The sequence below is a fragment of the Mus pahari genome, chromosome 12, assembly GCF_900095145.1.
Source record: "Mus pahari chromosome 12, PAHARI_EIJ_v1.1, whole genome shotgun sequence".
In the NCBI taxonomy this organism is placed as follows: domain Eukaryota; kingdom Metazoa; phylum Chordata; class Mammalia; order Rodentia; family Muridae; genus Mus; species Mus pahari.
Window position 1 is genome coordinate 15610490 of NC_034601.1, and position 12500 is coordinate 15622989.

At 41.1% G+C, this 12500-nt stretch overlaps 1 protein-coding gene across 1 annotated transcript in view; it reads left to right on the plus strand.

Annotated features, from left to right (window-relative positions):
• The window catches only part of Klhl24 (kelch like family member 24), a 29630-nt gene that overhangs the window by 11269 nt on the left and 5861 nt on the right, over nucleotides 1-12500 (plus strand). Inside the window, exons 4-7 of the mRNA XM_021209550.2 lie at nucleotides 6709-6893; nucleotides 7979-8097; nucleotides 9963-10151; nucleotides 12461-12500. The exon at nucleotides 12461-12500 is cut by the window's right edge and continues 149 nt beyond it. Of these exons, the coding sequence (XP_021065209.1) occupies nucleotides 6709-6893; nucleotides 7979-8097; nucleotides 9963-10151; nucleotides 12461-12500 (533 nt within the window). The remainder of the gene's footprint in view (nucleotides 1-6708; nucleotides 6894-7978; nucleotides 8098-9962; nucleotides 10152-12460) is intronic.

Genomic DNA, 12500 nt, shown 5'->3' on the forward strand with positions numbered 1-12500 from the left:
CTCCATTGTGGGCCCTGTGTTCCATCCAATAGATGACTGTGAGCATCCACTTCTGTATTTGCCAGACACTGGCATAGCCTCACAAGAGGCCGCTATATCAGCAAAATCTTGCTGGCAAGTGCAGTAGTGTCTGGGTTTGGTGGCCGATGATGGGTAGTTTTGTTTTTTGACATACTAGGCTACATATGTAGCCTAGGCTGGCCTTGAAAATCTATGCAGCCTGACTTTGAACTCTTGATCCTCCAGCTTCTACCTCCCAAGTACTAGCACTACTGACAGGGGACCATGCCCCCCTCAGGTCCTTTGTCTGAAATGGAAAATTACATAGTAAAGAATAGTTAAGCTTATGTTTGGGGAGAACTGTGATTGTTGGTATTTTATACTATATATATATATATATATATATATATATATATATATATATGCCTTAATAATGGAAGGCATAGATTTTATTTGGCGGGGTTGTATCTTTGTGGGTGCCAATTCCACAGCATGTGTATGGCAGTCTGGAGATAACTTTGTGGAGTCAGTTTTCTCCTCCCACCTTTGCATGAGTTCTGGGGATACAGTGGTCCCCAAGCTTACATAGTAGCACCTTTACCCACTGAGCCATCTCGTTAGTCCTAAATTTACCTTTCCAAAAAGTTTTTCTTTGTTTTTTAGTTTATGTGCATGGGTGTTTGTTTATCTCTAAGTCTGTGCACCATATACATGCAGAACCCATAGAGACCTGAAAAGGGCATTGAATCCTTTCGAACTAAGGTTAAAGACAGTTGTTAGTCCCAGTGTAAGTGCTGGGAATTGAACCCAGCTCCTCTGGAAGAACAGCCAGTGTTCCTAAACAATGTGCTGTCTCATTATCCCCATTATTTATCTTTTATATGTATGAATGTTTTGCCTGCATTAGGCTGCCTACAAATGAGGTTCCTAAGAAGCAGCATGGGTAACATTGACTGAACCAGACAAGTCTGCTGATATAATGACCATATGTGGCAAATACTTCATATTGGGGGTAAGGGGTTGAACACTCGGAAGAACTAAGAGTTTGTAAGTTCATCATACTGAGGTTAGACCCAGCAGATAGTTGTATCCGTGAATCCTGACTTCTAACATTTACGTGTGTTCATTCTTGTGGAAGTAAGTACAGTATGGTGATGAAAGTCAAATGGGAACCATGAGAGGAGAAAGGGTTTCTGCAGGGAGCGGGGAGAGTAGTAGAGTTCAGAAAGTGGAGGGGCTGCTGGCTGGAGAGGAGTAGAGGTTGGAGGATCCAACAGAGCGAAGCATGATGACAGCTACTGTGTGTGCGGATTTACTTTGTTTGCCTGCATGTATGTCTGTACATCATATGGATGCAGTTCCCCCAGTAGCCTGATGAGGGCATCAGATCCCCCTTGGAACTAGAGTGATGGGCAGTGTGAGCCACCATAAGGAGGCTGAAACCAAATCACCCTGTGGGAATCTAACCTAGGTCTTTGGGCAGTGGTGGCGCATGCCTTTAATCCCAGCACTTTGGAGGCAGAGGCAGACGGATTTCTGAGTTCGAGGCCAGCCTGGTCTACAGAGTGAGTTCCAGGACAGTCAGGGCTACACAGAGAAACCCTGTCTCAAACAAAACAAAACAGAACAAACCTAGGTCTTCTGAAAGAGCAGCAAGTTCTCAGAGCTGATTTTTTAATTTCTTCTTATGTGAATGAATGTTTGCCTCCATCTTTGTAAGTGCACATGTACATGCCTGTTCTAGTGCATCTTAACTAAGATATTCTCCCATGTGACTGGACTATACAATTCACCATTATTACATGTTTAAAGGCTTTGAAATCAGCTACTTTAAGTATTCATTGAGTGTTTCCTGTTAATCCTGAGATAAAACCAACTCCATTATTTTGGTCAAATTTAAAGCAAGCTTTATTAAATATTAAATGCTGACCAAGGGATGGACTTTGGTCGGGACCATTCTCTGGAATTTCCCAGCTGAGAATGTCCCCAAGCCATGTGTTGCAGGGGTTTATAAGGAAAAGCCTATAGGCCCTATACTTTCCCACAAGGCTTTGTTATTTTCCATGAACTCCAACTCCCTGCATTCCAGGAAGTTGTGTACCTTCCCTCCACCTGCCCCTTAGGCACTCCTTTGCTTTCCTTCTCAGATGATACCTCTGTTGCCAGTTTTTAACTCCTTTTAGAAATATTCCTTGTGTAAGAATGTGTATGTGGCCATGTCTCCTGCCTTTCTGTACAGATGGTACACAGCTTCACTTACAGTTCCTTCCCTTGGTTTTACCACTCAACAGTTCCTTGGTTTCCTTTTTTATTGCCAGTGCTGGAGGTCTAACCACAGGCCTTGCTGTAAACCGTGTTTAACTGTGTGTAACTGGGTTCTGAATGACCACATACAGATCTTTACTTTTCGTGTTATTAGAAAAGCTTCCTAAGTTGTTCTCAATAGTTTACGTGTGTGTGTGTGTGTGTGTGTGTGTGTGTGTGTGTGTGTGTGTGTGTGTAGAGAACATTGGCTTCCTTGAGTAGCCTGACAGAGGTGCTAGGAACTGAGCTCTGCAAGACCAGTTCATGCTCTGAAGCACGGAGCCATCTCCAGCCACCTCTACTTCCTTCTCTTAAGCAACATTTAAACACTACTCTATGTATGGATAGAACATAATTAGGTTTTGTTGTTTTATTTTATTTTATTGAGAAAGGATCTCATTGTGTATCTCTGACTGTCCTGGAAATTAGAGATGTAAACCAGGCTGACCTCAAACTCACAGATCTACCTCTCTGCCTCTAGTACTGGCATTAGTAGAGGTGAGTACCACCATTCCTGGCTCATAAAATGTTTTTTCCCATTGTCTTTACTGCTCATCATTTCATGGGAATTTTGATTGTTTCTGTCCTTTGGCTAATATGAACGTGGCTACTCATGGTTTTGCATTTGTATATTACTGTTCTGTCACTCAGAATGAGTTTCTACTTTAGCCAGGCAACTCTAGGACAACTTTCTGGCCACATGGGAGTAGAATGGCTAAGCAAAAAGGTGTTAATTGAAAACCTTGCCCTATATTCGTCTGGTCAGACAACCAGAAGTGACCGTTGAAAACAAGGTGTTGTGGGCGTCCCTGCAAGCTCTATTCCAGCAGAGAAACAACTGCAGGAGGCAAGAAGTACTTAGCTAGCTGGGCCGATTCAAGGCGTTGTGACCTCAGTCAGTTTATTTTTGGTATATTTAAGCTCAGTACAAGTTTGGAAAAAAGTTCCCACGTAAGTTATCACAACAAAGCTTAAGGCATGATTATATCAGAACTCCTTTGCAAACTGCATGTGACCTCTTCCATAGGATGCATTCTATTCACTGAGAATCAGTGTTCCTGACCAGGGGCTGAGGAGGAAAGGTCTGTAATAAGCATAGAAGTAAACTCTTTTGCAAGTACATAGAACCTCTATCATAGGAATGGGTTCTGTTGATTAAGAAACAATACCCAGGAGTCTGGAGGATTCTGGTGAAGCTTGGCGCTGTAGGTGAAAGATCCCCAGGCCATAACAATATCCACTCCAGTCTTCTGGGAGGAAAGCAGGTATGCACATCCCTTCCGCTTTCAGAGGAAAGCCCGCATATGTAACATTTCTGGTCTCCCTCATGCTTATGTGAGCATGAGGAACTCATGACTACTATGAGATGTGGTAGTTTTGTTTTGGTACTAGAGATAGACTCAGGGCTTATTCTGCAACTAAGTTATTTCCCTAGTCCTATTGTCTTAATGGTTTTTATTACTGTCTTGACAATTTGATATGTATAAGTATATATTATATATTATGATCCACTGCCCCATTCCCTGCTCTTACCCTCTCCCATTTCTGCTGACCACAGCTCCCTTCTCAACTACCCACTAGCCCGTCTACTTTCATTTGTGTGTACAAAGCATATGTGAGAGAGTATTGCCTGACACTTGGGCAGCTTACCCAAGACTGTACTACTGAAGAAAATGACTTTCTCTCCTCTGACCATCATTAATGCCAATAGCAATTCAGGGAAGGATGGAGCTTTATGGCCCCTGCTCCATCCATGGTGAAATGTTGAAAGGTCCAATCTTGTACAGATAACCTGCATGGTCCTTATTGCTACAGCTGGTGTGTGTTCCTTACTGCTACAGCCATGGCGTGTCCAGAAAATAGAGCTGCATCACACTCTGCCGTTCTCCAGTTCTTAGCCGTGTTCTCTGAGCCTTGGAAGGGTGTGGTGGTGATTGTCTCATTCAGGGAACTCCACTTACCAGTGACTTGTTCCCAGCATTTTAACCCACTGCCTACTGCAAAATGCTTCCTTCATCAAGGCTGAGAGCAGCACTTTGGGTATAAACACAAATACCTAGAAGGCAGTTTGACCTTGTGTCCATTTATGTGTTGGGTTTTTTTGAAACAGAGTCTCACTGTGTAGCCCTGCCTCCCGAGGGTTGGGATTAGAAGTATGTGACACCACACTCAGATGTCTTTTTATCTATGAATTTACTATCCATTTACATGATCATCATGCTTTTTGGAGTGAACATGTTTCTATGTCATGACATCTAATATTCATTACCCCACCTATACAGATTTAAGCTGTCTCTGAACTTTTTACATTTAAGTCACATGTACATAATTGTGTCTCAGTATTTAAGCATATCTACCATTAGTTCCCAATAGTAATTTTTAGATAATTGCTACTTTTAAAAAGTAAACATTGTGAGTCTTGGTCACTACATTTGTTTTCCTTGTAAAAGCCTCCTGTCTGGGGTGGTTCCCAGTGGAAAGCCCTGGCACACAGACTCCTGTGTCCTTGCCAAGTTTAGAAAATAAGATCAGATTTCTGTAGGGGCGGATCTAATGTTGACTATGAAAAACCAATTAACTTGCTTCTCTTCTAGTCTATGTAAGTCTATTCTGCTCTGGTGGCTGATACCAGAGGATTACAATGTCAACGACTCAAGGCTAGCCTAAGCAACAATAGTGAGACCCTGTCCTATTGCCAACAACAACAAAAAAATTTTTTGTGAGGTTGAAAATTTAGGTTGGTAGCCAAAAGCTTGCCTAGCATGCACAAGGCTCTGGGTTCAAAACTAGTACCACACAAAAAGAGAAGAGAAAGGCGGAGAACCAGCTAGCAGATTGAATGTGTTAAAGCTGCCTGCTCAGCATATTGTTAATAGACAAGTCTCTACACGAGAGCTTTAGAACTGGGTCCTTTCAGCTGATAGCAACTTGAGAAATTCACCCAACATTAAAAATTTTCCTGCCAAAGAGTTTGTAATGTTCAAGTCAATACTGCTAAGACAATAAGTTGAGTGGTTATAGCAAATATTCATTCCTGTGATTGTGATTTATTCTTTTACTCCTTCATTCATTTATGTATTTCTTCTGGGGCTGGCCAATCCTGTCTTTAGATAATACAATGAATTGATAGCATTATATCTTACAGATGGAGAATTCTTCTGTCTCTTTAAGGTTTAAAGTCTTGTGATCTCCATTTTTAATGGATGCATGCATGTTGTAACAGTTAGACCTACAGATGTTTTTGAATTTTCTTTGACTTCATATATCCCTAGCTGGACAGCATAAAGACCTTGCAAATATAATAACTTATTTCTGAAGAAATACTCTTAAATATATAGACATTGGATTTGTTTTTAACAATAATGAAAAGTGGTAAAGTTCTTGCCTTGAAAGCCCAATGACCATGTTTCAGATCCTAGTACTATGGCAAAACAGAAGGCTTAAAAAAGTAAAAACCTATAAAAGCCAGAGTGTTATTCCTTGTCTTTAATTTCAGCATTCAGGAGGCAGAAACTAGTGAATCTGTGTGCCAGGACAGTCTGGTCTACGTAGTGAGTTCCCAACTAGCCAGAGCTACATAGTGAGACCCTGTATCTAAATCAACCAGCCAACCAGAAAAGACAGGTTTGATGGCTGTAATCCCTTTTCCATCACTCACTTGTTTTCTCAGGCTGAGACAGAAGGAACATGGTGTTAAAACCAGCCTGGATGGATGATGTATTGAGACTGTGTCTTTTTAAAGAAGAAGAAAAAGTTTAATAGTAGGGGCAGGCTCACTGGTTAAGAGCACTTGATACGGGCTGGTGAGATGGCTCAGCAGGTAAGAGCACCCAACTGCTCTTCCGAAGGTCCTGAGTTCAAATCCCAGCAACCACATGGTGGCTCACAACCATCCTTAATGAGATCTGGTGCCCTCTTCTGGAGTGTCTGAAGACAGCTACAGTGTACTTACATATAATAAGTAAATAAATCTTTAAAAAAAAAAAAAAAAAAAAAAAAGAGAGCACTTGATACTCTTGCAAAGGACCAGGGATTGGTTCCCAGAACCCACATGGTGACTCATAGCCGTCCCTAACTCCAGTTCCAGGGTATCCAGTATCCAGTGCCATTCTTTGAGCTCTGTAGGAACCAAGCTCATGCATGGTGCATACATACATGTGCACCAAAACACTCAGACATGTAAACCTTAAACACTTTAAAAGAAAAATCCTTGTAGATATTTTCTGTGGCATAATGATGCCACTAATGAATCATCCCAAAATAAATCGCTGGTAGCCTGTACTGTTCGGCATATCTGCAAGGACAAAATTGCCTGTCATGGCACTAGGGCTTTGAACAGTCTTGACTATATTTTAATATACCACTTAACTATTATTTGTGCATTCTTAACAATAATTATTTTAGGTCTACTGGCTATTCAGAGGTGATAGTTGTGGTTGGAGGCTGTGAACGAGTTGGAGGATTTAATCTTCCATACACTGAGTGCTATGATCCAGTAACAGGAGAATGGAAGTCCTTGGCCAAGCTTCCAGAGTTTACCAAATCCGAGTATGCAGTCTGTGCACTGAGGAATGATATTCTTGTTTCAGGTAAATAAAAATTATTATAATAGCTACAACTTTTGATTGGGAATCTGATTGGTTGTTTTTAAATAATGACTTACTGAGTGTAAAATGAATATTTCAGATAAACAAGTTTATACAACAAAACTGAAAAGACTTTTTGCCCTTGAAAGCAAGACTACTTACAAAAGTTCTACCAAAAAAATGGTTTGGGTCATAATATTTTAAATGCTTTTGTGTACATTTTAGAGTATATGTATTTTAACTGTGTGTGTGTGTGTGTGTGTGTGTGTGTGTGTGTGTGTTCGTGTATGTGTGTGCACAGGAGAACATAGAAGTGCCTACAGAGGCCAAAAGAGATCATCAGATCAGATCTCCTGGAGTTGGAGTTGTAGGCAGTTGTAAGCCGCCATGGGGATGCTATCACTGAGTCACCTCTCTAGCTTAAAGTTCAAGTTATGGTTTATCTTTTTTCTTCTTTTTTCTTTTTCTTTTTTTTTTTTTTTTTAAGAATCATTGTAAACTGTAAAGTTAGAAGTATTCATATAATTAAACATGTTTAATTTGCTTGTTTTCTAAAATTCTCTCCCCAAGTTTATCAATTAGAATTTACCTATAAAATTATTAACTTGAGCATATTTATTATATATGATGTAGTCCTAAAAAGTCAGACAAAATGACAGATTTGGAAAAGTATAGCTAATATTTATGCTTTAAAGCCTGTTGATTAGCAACAGTTATTGCAGATTGCTATTTTACTACCCAGTGATTGACTCTGGACATACACCTAATTTTCTGTGGTTTTTACAACATCTTTAGAATTACCCTATTTGTACTTATCTGGGATGCCTGGTTTATAAAACCCACTTTCTGTATTTTATTATTTTGGACCTTACAATCATTATTTTTCAAGATAAGAGTTGGCAGAATTTAAATCTGCTTTGTATAACTATTTCTATTAAGCTATAGAAGGTTCCTCCTTTATTTGCTGAGCAAATGCTGAACTTCTTGAATTGAACGGGTAAATTCTGCTTTATTACCTGTGTTAGTGGCATTGCCCTCTGGTTGTACTTAAGTGACATTACCACATGTGCATTGTTTTACATTTGAAGGTGGAAGAATCAACAGCCGTGATGTCTGGATTTATAATTCACAGTTAAATATCTGGATCAGAGTTGCTTCTCTAAATAAAGGCAGATGGCGTCACAAAATGGCTGTCCTTCTTGGTAAAGTAAGAGAAAAAGCTTTTTATTACTTCTGCTGGTAAATGTCCAAAAGAAATGCCACAGCTGCATCTTGCATTTCCCTCTGGGTATTTTGGCTTCAAATGGTATTTCCTTCCATTACTAACCAAGATAAACTAAAGACATAAACAATATGACACTGTGCTTTTTGAATAGATATTCTGTTCTCCCAATTTCAAATTTGTAGCAGTACAGCACATTTCTCACACATTGGAATCCAAATGCTTAAGAACTAGAAAGGCATTATGTCAGATTACAAAACCAGGCCAGTGTCTAGTCCACACAACTTTTTCCCTTTTACTGACTTTGGCAATCAAGCAGAAAAATGTTTATCTCAAGTAGTATTATTTCGCCTTCTTTATTTGTGCAAGGGGATAAAATGAAGATAAACTCTCCAACATGTTTTGTTTACTTTCTCTGTGTGTTAGAAGTGGTGGTGACGATGGATTGTGTTCTATGTTGTGTGTATTCATGTGTGTGTGCCCTTGAAGGCCAGAAAATGGTGTCAGATCCTCTGGATCTGGCTGCTGGGAATAGAACCTGGGTCCTCTGTGAGAGCAGCAAAAACTCCTGACTGCTAAGCAACTCTCCAGCCCCATATTCACTTTTTTTTTTCTTTTTTGAGACAAGATCACATTACACATGAGAAAAGTTCAGTGTGCAGTAGAAGTGGCATTAGCTACTGTGGCTGCACAGAGGCACACAGAGCTAAAGTGTGGACAGATTTAAATTACAAAGTGTGAAGTTTAGCTCTTAAACTCTTAAGCATTCATTGATACTCTGTTAAAGGATGGATTGGTGATGTTTTCAGAAGGTTGGCATGTGGCTTAAGGAACTATGAAATGATGCAGACCCTTGGATAAATGGTAATGATGGAAAACAAACGGAAAGGCAGGCGTCAGAGATCCTTTGGAAGACCCAGTTGGACTTCACAGTTAATTACCTGTGGCAAGAAGAGTTTATTCGTTCATTTGTTTGTTTGTTTTGTTAAAGATTTGTTAATTTCATGTATGTGGGTACATTGTTGCTGTCTTCAGACATACCAGAAGACATCAGATGCCCATCACAGATGGTTGTGAGCCACCATGTGGTTGCTGGGAATTGAACTCAGGACCTCTGGAAGAGCAGTCAGTGCTCTTAACCGCTGAGCCATCTCTCCAGACCCACAAGAAGAGTTTATAATTGCTCATTAAAAGAAATGTGGATGTGAAATGAAAATGTTGATAAAAAAAAGTGTCTGATATACCCCCACGATCCACAAGGGATGGTTCTGCATGTAAGCCATTTGCTAAATGTCATGTTTATTGTTTCAGCTGTCACGTAAAAGTTGCCCTCCCATTATTCATGGAAAATATTGAGGAAGCCCTTTGAGCTTACTGTGTCTCCGGTATTTTCTTGCTGCTATAGGTACTGAAAGATGGTCCTTGCTCACACTGCTGACTCTTAAGTAGTGTTACACTTACACAGCTTTATTACTTTATAATCAAATAGCTCATTGTTGAGTGAACAAAACATGAAAAACCTTATTCCCACAGGTATGGTAAAGATTTATTCTTCCAAGGTTGTGGAAAGCACACATACAAGACATAGCACAGATACACAGTAGGGAAAACAAATACACAGTATGCTTGTGGGATTAAAATGTCACAGAAGGAAGCATAACAGAAAAGGCTCTGTGATAGCAGTAGTAGAGGGGTGCTAAAACATTAAACAGGCTCAGCAAACTGAGCTAAATACACTGTAGTTATAGTCATCAAGTCCTTGAATGAGAGAGATTCTCTAATTTTAACAAGAGCAGATAAACATTTTAGACTTGTTAATTAAGATTCTTTTCCCTGTATTTTACGTATAGGTGTATGTTGTTGGCGGCTATGATGGGCAAAACAGACTTAGCAGTGTAGAGTGTTACGATTCCTTTTCAAATCGTTGGACAGAAGTTGCTCCACTTAAGGAAGCAGTGAGCTCTCCTGCAGTGACAAGCTGTATAGGAAAATTGTTTGTGATTGGTGGAGGCCCTGATGATAATACTTGTTCTGATAAGGTAAGCCATATGCTTAGAGAACCTACCTATGCTATGCACAAAAGGGAAAGACGGGTGGTCTCTTGAATAGATAGGTGGCTACTAAATGCGAGGGATCTCCCAAAAACTGTCTGGTGCCAGGCGTGGTGGCGCACACCTTTGATCCCAGCGCTCGGGAGGCAGGGGCAGACGGATTTCTGAGTTCAAGGCCAGCCTGGTCTACAAAGTGAGTTCCAGGACAGTTAGGGTTACACAGAGAAACCTTGTCTCGAAAAACAAAAACAAAAAAATTGTCTGGTATTTTCTTCTTTGAGGGGAAAGCATTCAATCCCAAGTTGCCACAGTGATGCCACAATGCAGCCAGTGATTGTCTGTGTGTAACACATGCACAGTGATGCCACAATGCAGCCAGTGATTGTCTGTGTGTAACACATGGGACTAAACCTTCTTGAAATGAGCTAATCTCAGGGTTAAACCTTATTGTCTTCTGTAGGATTGAAAACTTACATGCATCACAGAAAATTAATGAGCAAATTATACTGCTTCCAACTAGGTCATTTTCTTTAAACCTTTGAAAGGAACAAAAGAAGAGGGAAGATTGCCTCTGTAGTATGAACAGAGGATGGCCCAAATAGCAGCAGTTCATCTAACTCTGGGACAGAAGAAAATGTGCTGGCCTGGCATTTCAGTAGACATCATGTTTATTCTAGGGAAGAGTATCCAATGGATAATTGGCTTAGCAGTGATAATGAAATTTCAAATCAATTTATTTTCCTACTTAAATGTTAATATATCAAATGTTATGGCACCAGCGAGTGGCACAGCAGGTAAAGTGCGTACCACCAAACCTGACAGTCTGGGTTAAGTCCTCAGATCCTGTACTAATAGGAGAGCAGCAACTCTGCAGGTTCCCCTCTGACCTTCACATGGGCACTGTGGCAATACAGACAGGATTTATGCTCTTGAAAAATATACTAAATTGCCGGGCAGTGGTGGCGCACGCCTTTACTCCCAGCACTCAGGAGGCANAGGCAGGGGGATTTTTTAGTTCGAGGCCAGCCTGGTCTACAGAGTGAGTTCCAGGACAGCCAAGACTACTATATAATATATATATATATTAAATTGAGCTTGCTTGCGAAATTATAGTCAGATTGAGAGATGATTAATTTACATGAGGCAATTTCAGAGAACCTTAAGACTTGATTTTAGTGTGCATAAGTCAACCTAGAGGCCATTCCTCTTGGAGAAAAATCTGTGTGTATTTTGTTGTGGGTTGATAAGGGGTCCTATGTCAAGTCCACCACAGGGCTAGGGCCACTCAATGGAGGCAGACGCAGAAGTTTGACTGGCGCACGCCCCATGTTGCTGCCCACCCATAGAGCATCAGGCTGTGAGAAGCCTCAGGATCCACTTCAGGGGTGGGGAGCCCACAGTCTGAGGTCCCTGCCGAACCTGCCAGAGTTGGCTCGGGGTCTCCAGGCCTGCATGGAGGCCAGGGAGCAGCAGGTTCTAACACCACAGACACCACGGAAGAGCCGAGAACAGAGTGTGAGCCTGTGGATGGGCTCTGGCCCGGGGCCAAAGGGAAAAAAGGTCAGGGAGGAGAGAGTTCCAGCTGGTTCCCTTGAGGACGACCTGCTCCATTGCTCCAGCATGGCGGGTCCCGATGAGAAGAGGCAGTCCATGATTTTAAGGTGTTTATTGTACAAAGCCAGAGAGAGGGAGAAGAGTACAGAAGTAGAGACTGGCCATGACCTCGTGGAGAGAGGGGAGAAGGGAAGGGGGTGGGGGAGGAAAAGGGCAAGGAAGAGAAGGAAGAGAGTAAGAGCAAAAGGGGGGTGCGGGGCTCGGGTGGGGGGAGTAGCCCTTTATCGTGGGTTGGGCCTACCTGTCTGTTATAGGCAACTGTGGAGTGGAGTGTGGGCAGTGTACGTGACTGATGGCCACAGAATTATGGAGCTGGTCCTCGTGTCAGGAGCCTATATCTGGGAGCATGGCAAAGCGTCCCTTGCAGATTAATCTGCTGGGTCTCGGGTTTAAACCTTGCTCTCCAGGCTGACTTTCACAGTCCCACATTTTTTTACTATCTTATGTTTGATGGTAAAAAAATTAGCCTTTCTTTGATTTTTTTTCAAACAGAGGAGTTTTATCCTTGACCAAGAAGCAAGAATTTTCCTAATACATAAATTTTATTAATCAGAGTAACCTCATTTAATTCTTTGAATTAACAGGATTTAATTTTTAACCATGTTTCTATATATTAACAGATTTTTAAAGCAGATTTGCATATTTATTTAGACACTTTACTCCATATTTTTCTGTATTACTAGGTCCAATCTTACGACCCAGAAACCAATTCTTGGCTACTTC